We start from the raw sequence: 17,113 nt of genomic DNA, 5'->3' as shown, positions 1-17,113 counted from the left end.
TTATGAAATTTTATTAATGTATGAAACTAAATTAAATGATATATTATTTAGTTAATTTATTTATTTATTTGATTTTAAATGGGTTAACCCAAGTTTAACCCATTTATTTAACAGCTTGGGTCGGAAACTACATAAGCAGGTCAACCTGGTGACAACCCATTTATCTAAAAGGTTGGTTTGGGTTGGAAATATCAACCCATTTAAATAAACAGGTTGGGTTTGGTTGAAATTTTCAACTCAATTATTAAATGGGATGAACCTGAACCCAATCCAGGTCGACCCATTGTCAGCTCTACATTTAATCATTTATGTTTTGTTTGTACATATATGACTATTAAACTTGTTTGGGTTGATAAAAAAACTTATATGACCTATTAGCATAGGTTTTTGTTGATTTAATATCATATGTGACATATTTAGACCTGAAAATATTGCCCCTTAACTATGTTGCTGGAGACATGGGATTTTTGCCGTATCATGAAAGTAAATATTGACGATTTCAAGCTTCTCCAAGTCATGCATAGAGGAAAATGACATTTGTTGCTATTGTAGCCTCACATCTCGAATCCGTACCTCTAAGATCGATGGTCATCGATGTCTATTTTCTTCATTTCCTCCGTAGCAACTTGAAACTTTTGTGGAGTGACATGTTGAGATAAGAAGGTATGACTGTTTCCGACTATTACACGGAACTTAGAAGTATTTGGGACGAAATTTAGTCCATCAGTCAAATCCCCACCTGCCAAGGATGTACATGCAATATCAACAAAGAGATGATTAATTTAAGAGAAAAGGAACGATTGTATGACTTTCTCATAGGTGTCAATTAGGAGTTCAATGTTGCTAAAACTCAATCCTGAGTAGCAGTCTGATTCCCACTTTGAGGACTGCATATCATCTTGTTAGTCAAGATGAACAGCAAAGAATCATTGGACCTACTCGTAGCACCAACAGTGAGTCATCTGCATTTCAAACCACAGGAAGAGGAGGCACACGACAATCTGGAAAATTTGCATCTCAATCAAAATGAGATGATCATGGAAAGAGATCAAAATCTGATGATCGTTGGTGCTCTCACTAGAAATCAGGGCACATCATCGATGGATGTTTTGAATTGGTTGGTTATCCTGAATGGTGGAACACAAAGTCCACCACTGGGAAAACTCAACTAGTAAAGAAAAAGGTCCAAGAACATGTTACAACTGTCATGGAGGAAACAAGTTCATCGGTGATCACTAGAGAAGAATATGACAACCTCTTGAAAATGATACAGTCAGCCAAACCTTTTGAAAACACACCAAAAGCCAACATGGCCGATAAGAATATTCTGAAAGCATACATGACTGTTAAGAACAAAACACAAAATTCTTGGGTCATTGAATCGAGAGTCGGTGAACATGTCACTCCTCACAAACTTTGGTTAAAAACAATTCAAAATTTGGGTCATTGAATCGAGAGTCGGTGAACATGTCACTCCTCACAAACTTTGGTTAAAAACAATTAAAAATGGAGAAAATGTTTCTGTGACTATTCCTAATGGTCAATCATTACCGATTAAACATGTAGGAAATATCCAATTTCCAAATGGATTCGATCTAAAGGATGTTTTAAATGTTCTCAATTTTAAATGTAACTTGATATCTGTAAGTCGGCTAACTCGTGACCTAAAGTGTTCTTTAACCTTCTTTTCGGATTCATGTCTAATACAGGACTTACGTTCGAGGAATCTGATTGGGACGGGTAAAGAACGAGATGGCTTATAATATTTGGAACCATTCAAAAGGCAATGGCAGTTGTAAGTAAGCAAATGATTTAGCACAAAAGATTAGGACATACACCTGAAGCAATTTTAAAGAAGATACAACAATTAGACGTAGGTAATTGTAACCAATTTTGTGATTCTTGCATTCGAACAAAACAAACTAGATTACCTTTTCCCATTAGTTTTTCTAAATCTATGGAGTGTTTTGATTTAATACACATTGATTTGGGGTCGATACAAACATGCTACTCTTAATGGAGAACATTATTTTTTGTCTATTGTGGATGACCATAGTAGGGGAGTTTGGGTTTATCTAATGAGAAACAAATCTGAAGCAGTAGAATTTTTTATTTCCATTTATAACATGGTTAAAACATAATTCCATAAAAGAATTAAGAGGATATGAACAGATAATGGTTCTGAATTCCAATCAATACACATGCTTGATTTCTATAAAGAACAAGGAATACTCCTGGAAACTTCGTTCCCCTACACACCAGAACAGAATGGTGTTATTAAAAGAAAACACTATCATTTGTTGGAAGTGGGTCGTGCATTGTGACTCCAAGCATCATTGCCCATCGAATTTTGGGGTGATTGTGTTTTAACTGCAGCCTATATCATAAATAGATTACCCACTAAAGCTCTTGATAGCAAAACTCCATATGAGATACTTCTTGGAAAATTACCCACCTATAACCATCTCAAGGTTTTTGGGTGCCTTGCTTACGTCTACAATAACATTGGAAAGCAAGATAAGTTCAGCGAAAGAGGGAGAACGTGTCTTTTTAGTTTACACAATGAGAAAGAAGGGCTACAAGTTCTAATGTTCTATGATATAGAGGGAGAAAAGGTTTACACTAATATTAATGTGACTTTTGTCGAGCACATCTTCCCATTTGGAAACGATTACAAGACCAAAAGGGACTTTGAAGACACAAGTTTCGCTGAATCATTAACGAAACTTCAATAAGTAATCGAAAATGACAATGAACTATGGGAAAATCATACAGGTTCCAATGTTCATGAAGATATTGAACATGAGCTTGAAAGTGAACACCGTGATGAAGGTATTGATGCTGATCTTGGAATAGAGAATGAAGACGAAACTAATACCCACAACAGTCCAAAGCGAGAAACAACCAATTAGCCCAAGAATAATATTGAGGCACAACAAGCGACAAATGAAAAACGACAAAGCACTAGAGTTAGAACAAAACCTACACGCTTCAACGATTTTTTCATGGATTTGCCACCATCTCTTGAGCACTCGACTATTGTTCCCACTTCAGATTCCTCCACGGATTCTACGGTACACCCTATTTCTCATATGTATCTTATAATATATTCTCAAAATCTCATCGTGCTTTCTTAGCGTCCAATACATCTTGTGATGAGCCAAAGAATTTTTCTCAAGCAACAGCTGACCCTAGATGGCGTGAAGCTATGGGTAAAGAAATCAAGGCTCTTGAGGATAATGGAACTTGGATCTTGGCTAAGCTTCTTACATGAAATAAAGCTATTGATTCAAAATGGGTGTATAAAGTGAAATACAAACCAGATGGGCAGATAGAGCAATTTAAATCTTGTTTGGTTGCAAAAGGGTATACACAAGTTGAAGGGATCGATTTCCACAAGACATTTGCACCGGTTGCCAAACTAATAATCGTTCGAAGTGCACTAGCTGTAGCTTCCAAGAAACAACGGATTGTTCACCAAATCGATGTTAAGAAGACCTTCTTGCATGGTGACTTGGATGAATAAGTATATATGAAGGTTCCCAAAGGATTTGTGAAGTCAAGTGAAGGTCAGGTGTGCAAACTACAAAAATCGATTTATGGCTTAAAACAAGCCTCCAGGAACTGGTATCAAAAGTTTACTAAAGCTTTGACCGAAAATAGATTCAAACGGTCTAAGGCTGATCACTCTATGTTTATATTCAAAAGAAATCAAGTCCATGTCATTGCTCTTATCTATGTTGATGATGTTTTGTTAATGGGTAATGACAATGGAAAACTTCAAGATGTGAAAGATTATCATCACATGCATTTTAGTATTAAAGATTTGGTTCCATTAAAATACTTTCTAGGAATATAAGTAGCTCGATCTCCAGAGGGGTTGGTGATCAATCAATGCAAGTACACACTTGATATCTTGGAGGATTGTGGAATTCAAGGAGGATGACCTAGCAAGTTTCCTATGGAACAGAATCTTCGTTTATACAAAGATGATGATATCCCAGAAGTTGATGCTTCACGGTATCGTCGGTTGGTGAGAAGATTGTTATATCTGATAGTTACCCGTCCAAATATTTGTTTTTCTGTGAACCAACTCAGCCAATTTTTACGCAAGCCTCGAAAAACTCACATGGATGCTGCTATTCGAGTCTTGTGTTATCTAAAAACTACACCGGGACAAGGATTGTTTTTGCCTTCAAGTGGGGATCTTAATCTAGTAGCTTTTCATGATGCTAGTTGGTTAAGTTTCCCTTCAACAAGACGCTCGTGTAATGGTTACTTTATTAGCTCAGGAGGTGCCCTCATTTCTTGGAGAGCTAAAAAGCAAAGTGTTATGGCTTGATCCTCAGCTGAAGCTAAATATAGGTCCATGGCTAGTACTGTGTGTGAGGTTTTATGGTTGTGATGGCTCCTTCAAGACTTGGATGCTACGTAAGAGGGAGCTACACCAATAATGTGTAATAGTGAAGCAGCTCGTCACATTGCAGTTAATCATGTTTATCACGAGAGGACAAAACATGTGGAGATGGATTGTTTTTTTGTTCGTGAAAAGATTAACATTTGTAAGATAAAGTCATGCCCCCATTCGCTCTGAATCACATCCAATCACATCCAACTGACAGTTTTACCAAAGCATTGGGAGTTGAAAGTTTTAAATTTCTACGTAGCAAGTTGGGTGTTCGTGATCTTCACAATCCAACTTGAGAGGGAGTGTTGAGACTCGTCGTAGATGTCTTCTAGATGATTCTTTCGATTGCTTCCTTATCAAGCCTCCTTATCTCCTAAAGATTATAGTTATCTTGTTTCCTTTTATTTAGTTTTTGGGTATATCTCTATTTTCGGTATTATATATACCTAATGTAATTCTTGATTTGAGAATTGAAGAAATCAATAAACAAAAGGTTATTTTATATCAGATTTATTATGGTAGACTTCACAACAATCCAAAATAGTTTCCTATAATGTTCATCGTTGAACCTTTTTATTTAAGTTAGCATAGATGTGTATAGCATATTGTCTATGCAAAAATAAAACAATGAAAACACATGCAAAATATAAGAGAAATGCATATCTTGTGTCCATCTCGAATGATGGTAAGTCCACCACCATTGTCCGATCCAATGGCATCCATAATAAGGTCTAGAAACCATTTCTATGTGTCTTTATTCCCAACATTTACAACAACCCAAGCAAAAGGATAAATGTGGTTATGGCATCCCTACCACTACAAAAAAAAGCTCACCTCTACGGTTATCTTTCAAAAAACAACCATCAAACCTAAACACTCTTCTACAACCTTTCATCCAACCATCTCTAACACCTTTAAAGCAAACATAATACTTTGAAAATATATGTGGGTGAATCGGGTGTGATGTCCACATCCATTTTAATAGTAGATCCTATCCTAATTTCCTCATTATAATCCCATATTTTTCCATAGTGTCTAATCAAACTACCCTCAATCTCACTCGATGCAAACCTTGCTACATTTCTACACTGCCCTGACATTTAGATTAAATTTCTTTGAAATTTAGGCTTTTATTTTCCTAAAACTCAACTTTGGCCTTTCCAAAATTTCATTTACAAAATGTTTTCCTATCCATTAATAATTCACAGTTGCTCCAAGTTTCATACCATATATCATAACCATGTGCAACTGCATTATTACCTGGCCAATGTGTATGTTCTCTAAGATTAGATAATTTCATACATAATAAAGGAACCGTCTTATTCCATTCCTAGGTATCATCATGCACAGGGTAGATTGATGGTTCAATATAGCAAAATCATGTCCTTCAAGGTCATCAGTAATGCAATCATCTTCATCTTTTTTTTTACAAGAGATAGTGGATTCATGAAGGGATCATCAACTAGTTTATTGACTAACACCACCTCCTCATCCTCTTTGTGATCACAATTATCATCATCATTGTCCGATAACTTGCAATCAACATCATCATTAGAGTTGTCAACATCTAGGACTTCCATTCCAATCCAATCAAACAAAGGTTCGTTAAAGTGGTCCACATAGACAATTATTCTCTTATTATTTACATATAAGCACACTCAATACGCTCTCTTTGTAACCACCTTCATCTTGTATTACCTTCAACCCCCGAGTCAAAGTTTCTTAAGGAAGAAATAGGCATCCTTGCATTTCTTTTTAGTAAACTTAAAAATAAATAAATAATAAATAAATAAATAAATAAACAGTGAACTCTAAGAACCCCATCCCTTTAAAATCAACATTTTTGATGCTCTATCTGGATCAAAATGTACAAGTGGCTTAGGGACGAATGTTCCATTGTAGTAGATATCAACAATTACAAGGATATTTTCACACATTGTGCTCTTGCTATGTCTATGTTTGGTTGACCAAGAAGGTGGTTGTGTAACAGAAAACTTGATGTCATTATCAAAACAAGGAGACAACATAAAATGAGCATGTAATGGAGAATTGGTTCTCTAAGGGAGGAGGGAGTCATTCCCTCCCAACCCACCGAACCCACTGTCACATCAGTTTTTCTTTTTCATTTTTCTTCATCTTTCTCAACCCACAACACACGAAAACCCTATCTTTTTCAACCCACTCAACCCATTCAATTAAAAAAATACAAAACAATCAAGGTAAAATCTTAATTAGCAATAGAGTTACCGGTAGTATCACTCCTTCTTCAGGTTATTTAATTGGTTTCACTAACCCACTTTATCCTCTCTCTCTAATTTTCTCTTGTACCATTGTTTTAAAACTTGTACCTTAGTTGTTTTGTATTTTTTTTAATTGAGCGGGTTGAGTGGGTTGAGAAAGATAGGATTTTTGTGTGTTGTGGGTTGGGAAAGATAAAGAAAAAGAAGAGATAAAAATTGATGTGACTGAGTTCAGTGGTTGGGAGGGAATGACTCCTTCCTAATATCTACATAATACCCTAACAACATAATATAGGGGTGAGCAAACCCAAACCAAGAAACCGAGAAACCGATTAAAACCGACGAAACCGAAACCGAAAAAACCGAAACCGAAGCAAAACCGACGATTAGGGTTTAGATTTTTTAAAAACCGAAAAATCGGGTTCGGTTTCGGTTTTTACCCAGAAACCGACTCATCCAACCCGAGAAACCGACCCATACCTAAAACCAACAAACCGACCCAAGAAACCGACCCATATATATATATATATATATATATATATATATATATATATATATATATATATATATATATATATATATATATATATATATTAAAAAAAGGAAAGAAAATATAACAACCCTAAATCACTAAATCGAAATCGGGGTCTCAGTTTCCCACTTCTGTCTTCCATTCTCATTATCATCATTCGTATTTTCTCGTCTCCCCTTCCCCGATCGAAATCGACGACGCAACCAGCAGCAGCAGGAGCTCCGCTGCTCCGACGAGTTCCGACTCCAACAACCCCATTCCTAAACCGTCGACGCCACTCTTCCAAACTGCCGCCTTCGACGCTCCGTTCTCGCTTCTCACTTCTCAAGTTCGTTTTCTAATTTCTCTTAAGGATTATAACATTGATTAACCTTCATGGTTCGTCTAGAGTTTAAATGTTTGATTATAACCTTCATAGTTCATCTAGAGAAAGAGAGACATCAATATTCAGCAACGTATGGTTGTTGTTTGATTTTAACAGTAGCTAATTTAGTGATTTTAGAGCTGAATGAACCTACGATATAGATTATTGTTGTTGAAATATTGTTGTTGTTTGCTTATGAATTATGATGTTATTGGCTGTTTGCTTATGATTTTTGATGCTGAAATTCAGAATTTCTTTTTCGTGTATGATCTAAAAACAAAATTTTTTGGTAATTCCAGAAACTGTTGATGTTGATTGTATTTTTTTTTCTATATAGATGGAAAGGTCTCAGGTAAATGCAGAAACTGTTGAGTGCATGGGTTGAACCCAAGAAACCGAAAAATCGTCCAAACCGATCTTAGAACCCGAGAAACCGAACCGACCAGAAACCGATTCCATTGGGTTCTGAAAACCAGAAACCGACCATTTACGGGTTGGGTTGGGTTTAGGTCTAAAACCGACCCAAACCGACCCATGCACAGCCCTAACATAATATGAGCGTGTAATGGAGAACTGGTTCCCTAATTTCTACATAATACCCCATACTTTCTACATAATACACATTTAACTTTTCAAATTCGAAATTACCAATATAACCAAGAGTAAATTACACGAATGGTCCCTATGGTTTGGGGTAATTTGTATTTTTGATCACTAACTTATTTTTTTTAACTCAAAAGGTCCCTACTGTTTGTTTTTGTTGCACGATTGGTCCTGTTTTACCTAAAAAGACTTATTTACGCTTGATTTTTTAATTTATTTAAATAAACACACCCCAACCCCACTTCCACCTCACCTTATCTTACCTTACCTACCCCACTTTAGTTAAATAAATTAAAAAATCAATGGCAAAAATAGTCTTTTTAGGTAAGATAAGGATGAAACGCGCAACAAAAACAAACTGTAAGGACCTTCCGTGTTAAAAAATAAGTTAGAGAAACATGCAAATTACCCCAAACCATAGGGACCATTCGTGTAATTTACTCTATAACCAATAAAACCTACATTAACTTGTCATATATGGGTGTTTTTGAATAGCTTAAACAAGTTTAATGGCCATTTGTATACAAAAACAAACATAAGTGACTAAATGCATACATAGGGTAAAGTTTTATTAGCCATATATGTCTTTAACCCTTTATTTTTCTTTCCATTTCTTTTAGTTTTTTGTCATCTTCTCAATAAACTTTAAACATTTTTTACTAAACTTTTTATTTTTCTATAAAGATTGTCATATTATAATACCTTACCAAAATGACAAAATTAGTACCAAATTCAAGCATATGATAACATTCTATACATGTTTGCAACCAGACTAAAGTAAACAAGAAACTATCTAATCAAAATCTTGAAGCTTAGAAGCAGCAATAGAATTCAAGATCCAAAAGTTGCTCACAGCTACACCACCACTTGATCTTGCTAGAGCCTCTGCATCTGACTTTCTTTGACTCAAAACAAGATTTCGCTCTTTCAGTTTAATCTTATCAGGAATCTCAAGGCTATAAATCAAGAACTGCTTTTCATCATTCAAATTTACTGGCTTCCTGTGTAGCACTGTGCCTCCAGCAGCAATTATAAGATCATGTAAATATCCCTTGTATGAAGCCACAAAATCTCCAGTAAAATAGAACTTCAAACCATTAAATAATTTTGGTTCCTATAAAATAAATTATAGGTAAATACTATTCAGTATTAGATATTTCAATATGAAAACAAAAAAATAAATAAAAAAAAAATGAACCTTGTTGAGTAGCCTAAATCGCCCGAGTTTAGGACCACCAGTGAATCCATAAACATCGAGATTAATCTCATAAAGCTGTTCATCAACAGGTTTCTTGACCTCCAAGCAAGCCTTAATCCCTTTTGACATTCAAAAGAAAAAAATAAATAAATAAATAACACTTGGCTATATATATATATACATGAAGTAATATCTATATATATGCTTACATTCAATAGTGAGGATCCACTTTCCCTCTATGATACCCATCAGATATTTTAAAGTTCTTCTGCATGCGCCATTTTCATCCACTGATGCAATGACATGTGTCACCCTTAAATCCCATGTTTTTAGTATTGTAACTCCAGATAACTTCTCAAACTCTACAATGATTTCCTATAATACCCTTACCAAGTTAGTTAAAAACAACATATATTTTGTGAACTTATATATGCATGGATGTTTATATTTATTTTACCTTTTCAATATTTGTGAGAGCAGAGCAACAAAGAACAACTTTTGTGAATAGTCCATGTGGGTCCAAACGTGTGTTTGCCAGCTGTCTGTTTGCATAACAAACAAATGTCAAGATTAGCAAAATACAAAGCAAAAATTACAACCAAAAACAAAATAAAAGAATTCATACCTTTTTGGGACACATTTCTTTTTCTGTTTTAGTTGAGAACCACATGTTTCATTTGGGAGCTTATGAGAGGCATGAATTGGGCATAACATGACAAAGTTATCCTGTGTGAAGAAAAAAGTAAAACCATGTTTATTTTCTGTATATATTTTTTTTTCTTTTTAATAGTAAACATAATGTATATTGATACCTTATCCCATCTGCATTCTGGTGTTAGTTTTGCACAAGGAAAATGAAAGCTTCTGTGACAATTTTTCTCATAACAGCCAAGAGATGCTCCCTTTATTCCACAGCAAGAGCATTTAATCCTCTTGCTTCTAGCAAATTCAGCTTCTAAATTGACAGCAATATCATCTTCAAAGTATACATTAGGAGCCCTGTATACATTTTCAACTTCACTTTAACTAATTCGCCTTTTTACAGGTTAACTATTAACAGGTATGTCAGTAAATTACCATTCTGTACAGTTGCTGTGTGCATGTATGGCATTTGGTGCGCCTTCATGATCCAAAGTTATAGGCTTTCCTTTAAGGTAGTGTGTCATGCATCCAGTAATCTGCAGTATTTATACTTTTGATTAGAATATTCTGTCTTTTTAACAGTAATCAAATGAGACAAACCAAATAGAAAAGATTTGGTATTAAAAGGGTATAGAAGTGTAAAATACATCTGATTCTTCTTTGGAGTGGCAGAAAGCACAACAAATATCAGTCAGAGTGTCACTTTTTTTTGTAGCAGCATTTTCAGAAGTTCTTGGAATGTCATCAGCTGGTTTGATCTTATCCCCTTTGTTTGTAGAAAATGTCACCTTTTTAGAAGTTTCCAATTTCTTGGAAATTTTATCTTTTTCAGTTTGTTTTGTGGAAGAACAAGCTTTTATCTTACAATTAACAAGAGAAGGCTTAATGGGAAGCTGTGAGATGATAGTTTTGTCGGTCCCAGTTATGGTATTGTTACTGGTACTTGAATCTTGGTTTTTTGACTTTTTTGCCCTTTTTATAGGTTGCTGTGTAGTGATCTCTTTTTTGTCTGTGTCTCTCTTGACTCTCTTCTTTTGGATGATTTCCTTAGTCTTTTTAACTCTCTTCTTGGACCCTTTGACTTTAACTTCATGGTCAACCTTTTGAAGTGAGGATAAATTCGGTAAAACCACTTCCATGTTATCAGTCTCTTTCTCTGTGACCATATCATATCCATCAGATTCTTTCTCCTGTGTCACAATTCCAAATTAAGTGACATGATTATCATCCAATAAAGTAAGTAAAACATATATAAATACAAGAATATAATAAATATAATACCTGCTTCTTCACTGGACTTACACAAAGCTCAGGAGAGCAAGGTCTTTGTGTCCATTCAAACATTTCACTATCAAGATTGGCATCACTCTGCAATGATGAAACAAGTATAGATGTTTAAGCTAATAAGTTCTATCAAATAGAAAGAAAACTCAATATTTTATAACAATTATCATAGACAAAAGTAAAATTTTTAACAAAGTACTAAAAAGTTACCTTTGAGGTCACGTGACAAGAATGATCCTCAAGGGAGTCCTTGATATCACTGAAGCATGGAGCATTTGATTGTGAAACATATAAAGGATCTAAAGGTGTAGGTTCGACTGTTTCTTCATTATCTTCTTCATTTCTAAGCCAAAAGAAAGGGGAAAATATTCTTTCTTCATTCTCATGTAAATGATCTGTGTCTTCTAATCCAGCCACATTAGTTTGAGTTCTATCTTTAATAAGCTCAGACTTCCCACCTTCAGGATTTGCAGGTCTTGTTGGTGTCTCTTGTGGATGATGTTGTGGCACTTGAATCCTTTTCTTTATTGGGAAAGATGGTCTCACAGGATCTGAAGTACATCTTTTAGGCTTCTTTAAAGATCCTTTCAAGGTTTTCCCTTTGTTTTTTCTCTGATTTTGTGTCGTTGGTGTGTTTCCAAGGGCTTTGCTGGTTGTCTTACTTCTAGAAGCAGTCACATTCTCTATTTGATCCTCGTGACCTAAAATTCCAAGATAAAAGTGTGAACATGTATCTCAAGTTATATATGCCTTATGAACTAATACCTGATGTTTGAGGTTCTGTTTGAGTGATAAGTATGTTGACTCCAGAAGAAACTTCCATGCTCTTGTAAATGTTCACTAAAGTATCCATGTGAGGTGCAGGACGAATCTCTGAAGCAGATAAGATTGGGTTCATTACTAATTAGGGAACACATACAAAAGAGAGTTCATAGTTAAAAAATATGTTTACTAATCTGTAGCACATTATACGAGACCCACCGTGTATCAAACAGAAAGCTAGTTCAGGCCTTGTCAATCTTAAGACCCAGAATTGGCGATTGTAAATTATGTTCAGTACTACCGTCTAATAAACTAGTTGAAGCCTTGTCAATCTTAACCTAATTTCAATACATATCAAAGGAGTTTTTTAAAAGAACAAAAGCATCGCATTCAAAAATACCTCTTCGCCGATAAGGGGTTTTGCATACAGGACAAGTTGAATCGGACTTCATAGATTTGTCGATGCATAGACTGAAAATGATCGGAAAGAAGAAAGTAAATTAATTTATCTGAATCATTCCCGCCGCTACGATATGGTAAAGGAAAAGAGAAAAAGATATGTTTTAAACAACAACAAATGAACAGCTTACTTGCAAAATATGTGATTGCACGTAAGCGAAACTGCATACTTCAAAAGACTTAAGCTGCAGATAACAGAAAATTAGAGAACTAGGAAATTCAGGCCACATGAACCACGGAATCAATCACCAAAAGGAAACATGATATCAGTTTTGTGTGTGGAGATTACCAGATGGGACACTTGAGTTCTTCGCCCATTCGTTCCAGGTGCGAAGTGGCCTCCATTTTTCAGATCTGTGAATATTTTGCGGCAGAGATGAAGAAGGTGAATTGAAATTGAAGACGAATTGAGAGGAGGGATGGATTTGTGTTGTGAAAATGGAAGTGGGGAGTGAAAATTTAAAAAATTTACACATCGCGGGAGACTTTTCATCATATGCTTTCCCGCTTTGTGAAAATTGCTGCATACGCAAACGACCCAAAAATGACCGGTCAATCTAATATGTCGGGATAGGCGATTAATTTGAAAAAGAGTCTAATTGGGCATCATGTAGTTTTCATTTTTACTTTTAGAATAAATTACACGAATGGTCCCTATGATTTGAAGTAATTTATACGTTTGGTCTTTATTTTATTTTTTTAACTTGAAAGGTTCTTATAGTTTGTTTTTGTTGCATGTTTGGTCCCTATCTTACTTAAAAAGACTATTTTGCTCTTCATTTTTTTAATTTATTTAAATAAAATGAGGTAAGATAAGGTAAAGTGACGTGGAAGTGGAGTTGGGTGTTTATTTAAACAAATTAAAAAACCAAGGACAAAATAGTCTTTTTAGGTAAGACAAGGACCAAGCGCGTAACAAAAACAAACTATAGGGACCTTCCAAGTTAAAAAAAATAAGATAGGACCAAACGTGCAAATTACCTCAAACCATAAGGACCATTCGTGTAATTTACTCTAAAAGTAAAAATAAAAAGTATATGACACCCAATTAGACTCTTTTTCAAATTAATCGCCTATCCCGACATATTAGATTGACCGGTCATTTTTGGGTCGTTTGCGTATGCAGCAATTTTCACAAAGCGGGAAGTATATGATGAAAAGTCTCCCGCGATGTGTAAATTTTTTAAATTTTCATACCCTCCCCACTTCCATTTTCACAACACAAATCCATCCCTCCTCTCAATTCGTCTTCAATTTCAATTCACCTTCTTCATCTTTGCCGCAAAATATTCACAGATCTGGAAAATGGAGGCCACTTCGCACCTTGCACCGGGAACGAATGGACGTAATTAGTTTTTTTTAGCAATTTTGCTCTACTGGTTGTATTCTTTTAGATAGAACATCGTCGTATATCATGTTTTCTTCTTCTTTGGTGTATGGATGCACAAAGCCTTTGGACACCTCGTTGTGTTATGTTTCCTTTATTTTATAAATGCTAACATTGTATCAAAATTATAGATATTGTTATAGGTTCATCTTTTAGATCGTATTCTAGAAAATATTGATTACTCCCCAATCAATTCGCTTTACGCAAATCTAACAATTTATGACATGTCGTTTCCTTTTAAGGATACACATAACAAGTATAACATCTGGGTGGATTAATCGCATTCGTCTACAAACCATTTTATACAAAATTGCATAGGCAGGGTCGGCCCATGGGTCTGGGCAAGCTGGGCGACCGCCCCAGGCCCTCAAATGGCAAAGGGCCCCCATTTTATGCTTGTTATATTGAGTTAGCCCATTATGTTTTAGACCAGTCCATTAGTTCAAAAGCCCAATACTAATATTGGGCGCCAATTTAAGGAAGTGGGAGTGATTATTAGGCATGCGATGTCAGATTCCGAATTCCAAGGCTCGTCTAATGGATCAGTTGATTGGCATTGTTCCCACTTCTCCAGACTAACACTTACTTCGATCTATGATTTCTCTCTTTATTTAATTTCTTAATTCTTGTTCAGGTTGTAACATCCGGATTTTCAGGGACATTATTGTGTATGTTAATATTGAGCTTTAAGGAGGGACTCGACGAGTTGAGGGACCAACTCGCCGAGTCGAGTCGAGATTGACCGCGTGGGTTTAATGAGCGGACTCGACGAGTCTGAGGATGGACTCGCCGAGTAGGCACTGGGCAGAGAAAACCCTAAGTTCCGGGGTTGGAGCTTATTTAAAGGAACTTATGACCTTGGGTGCGCCTCATATCTCCTGTGAGAAACTCTAAATCGCCATTGGAGCCAAGGAAGAGTTCTTGTGATGAAATCAAGTAGTTTTGGTGTGGTTTTTCAAATGAAGTGAAGGGATTCAGCTTGAAGGACCAAAGGAGGTTGTTATTCTGAGACATCTAAGCAAGGATCTCCATTTTGAGGTAGTATTTCGCCCCTTCTTTCTGTTTTGTGTAAAATCCTTGAATCTAGGGTTTTCTTTACCCTTTCTTGGATTGTATATGATGCATATGAGGTCCCAATGTGGAATAAGCTTTAGATCTGGACCTTAAGAGGTCCAGAGAGTCCCAATCTTCCAGCTTTATGCATTCCCTTTGGGGTTATGGATCTAGGTTGCCATTTTAGGAGCTATTTCTTCATATAAGGGCATAAGAGTGTTGCATGAGCTTAAAGATTGAACCTTTACGTGATTATTGGGTGTAAGAAGGTCAGATCTATAAGTTAGAGAAACAGATCTGACCTCAGAAGGTCTTTTGAGTGTTACAATGGAGAGAAATCGTCGAGTCCATATGGGGACTCGACGAGTCGAGTCGGGTTGCCCCGCGGTTCGTGACCAGTAACCCGTCGAATGAAAGGTTAACTCGACGAGTCGAGTGAGGCTTTTTGAGGATTCAGAGGACACGCATGGACTCGCCGAGTCACTCGAGTGCACTCGACGAGTCTGGTCAAAGTCTGACCGTTGACTAGAGTTGACTTCAGTTGACCTTGGGGTTTTGGTCAAGCTGATTCAAGAGAGGTCAGAGAGGGGTATAATAGTCTTCTACCCATTATTAGGGATGAGAACATGAGAGGATTTTTATTAGAGATGTTATCATTTTGATAGGAGGAGGCTAGGTCGGGTTATCGAGCACGAGAAGGTATCCGACATAATGCGAGGTGAGTCTTCTCATTATACATTACCTAGAGTGGTATCTATGTGCAGACCGGAGGGTCTTATGTGTCATATGTTGATATTATGTGTATTATGATATATGTATGCTATGTGTTATATAGACCGGACCGGAGGGTCCAACGACTTACGAGGCCAGAGGGTCCTCGAGTAGACCGGACCGGAGGGTCCAACGATTCAGACCGGACCGGAGGGTCCAACGAGCTAGACCGGACCGGAGGGTCCAACAAGCTACGGGACTGGAGGGTCCCGCTGAGACACATCGACCGGAGGGTCGTACCGATTTATAGCCTCGAGTGGCGTATGTGATGTATGTGGTATTTTGGGGAACTCACTAAGCTTCGTGCTTATCGTGTTATGTGTTATGTGTTTCAGGTATCTCCGAGGATCGCGGGAAGGCACCGACTTGATTGTACACACCAGAGAAAGAGTTATATTTTGAGGATCCTGGATAATTAATGGAGTTGTGCTTGTAAAATGAATAAACGAGATTTCTATACAAAATGTTATGAAAAGTATGTGGTTTTAAAATGAAAAATATGTTTGAAAAATTACGGTGTTACACTGGTTTTTCTTTTTTGATTCCTGAATCCCATTATCCCACACTCCCATGATTTCTTTCTTGATTCTTCCCCTCATATCAATTTACTTGACCCTTTCACCTATTGCATCAATGATTTCTATTTCTCAGTCATATATTGTTTATGAAATAACCTATAGTTTATGAAATATTGAATGAGAAGCACTCTGAAATTCGAGAATCTGAGAATTTAAAGATGCAAATCACGCCATTGATTTATGAATCTATTAGACTGTTTAAATCCGATTTTTGAATCTGCCGTTCCATTATTCTAATTTTTACAGCATTTGTATTTCTTATTCTTACATGGTTACACTCTCTATCTTAATTTCAAATTTCTGATCATGCAATTGATCTATGAATCTATTAGAATGTTAAATTTGATTTTTGAATATGTCGTTCCATTATTCTAATTTTAGCAGCATTTGTATTTCTTATTCTTACATGGTTACACTCTCTTTATTAATTTCAAATTTCTATTGTATTTCAATTTCCAACAAAGTTACTGCAGACAACATGTTACAACATAGGAGGTGCAGGTGCTCTTGTTTCGCCTTTTTAACTGTGATATCTATTACTTATATATTTATATCTATTAAAAATGATTCCTATAAAATAGTGAAAGAAAAAAAAACTTAGACAATTTGTTGAAACACAAAATGGATTTATGAATAAATTTATGAAAAAAGTTAAATTGTTCTAACGTAATTGTAAATGTAATTTTTTTTAGTTTTTATTTTCTATGTTTATGTTTTGGGACTTAGAACATGGTATTTTTTATTTGGTTCTTATGTAAGCAGTAGTTGTTAAGTTGTTTAGTTGTTAGTTCTATTTGGACTTTGGAGTCTTTATTATTCCATAGGTGGGGGG

General features: G+C 35.9%; 1 protein-coding gene across 1 annotated transcript; it reads right to left on the bottom strand.

Moving 5' to 3' along the window:
* Positions 1–8,831: 8,831 nt before the first annotated feature.
* On the bottom strand, positions 8,832–12,922 carry BRCA1 (breast cancer susceptibility1). Its single transcript, XM_079058612.1, has 14 exons — positions 12,782–12,922; positions 12,624–12,677; positions 12,434–12,504; positions 12,037–12,144; positions 11,482–11,972; positions 11,269–11,355; positions 10,635–11,177; positions 10,423–10,523; positions 10,158–10,344; positions 9,971–10,071; positions 9,803–9,887; positions 9,555–9,720; positions 9,346–9,464; positions 8,832–9,261 (listed from the first exon to the last, which is right to left on the bottom strand). Exons 1-14 carry the CDS (start codon positions 12,835–12,837, stop codon positions 8,941–8,943), a joined length of 2,490 nt encoding a protein of 829 aa, XP_078914738.1. The 5' UTR covers positions 12,838–12,922; the 3' UTR covers positions 8,832–8,940.
* Positions 12,923–17,113: the final 4,191 nt, after the last annotated feature.

Source organism: Lactuca virosa, chromosome 7 (genome assembly GCF_052849685.1).
Source record: "Lactuca virosa cultivar CGN04683 chromosome 7, Lactuca_virosa_CGN04683_v6, whole genome shotgun sequence".
Taxonomy (NCBI): domain Eukaryota; kingdom Viridiplantae; phylum Streptophyta; class Magnoliopsida; order Asterales; family Asteraceae; genus Lactuca; species Lactuca virosa.
The sequence above is the reverse complement of the archived record's forward strand: the minus strand, read 5'-3'. Positions and strand labels throughout refer to the sequence as shown.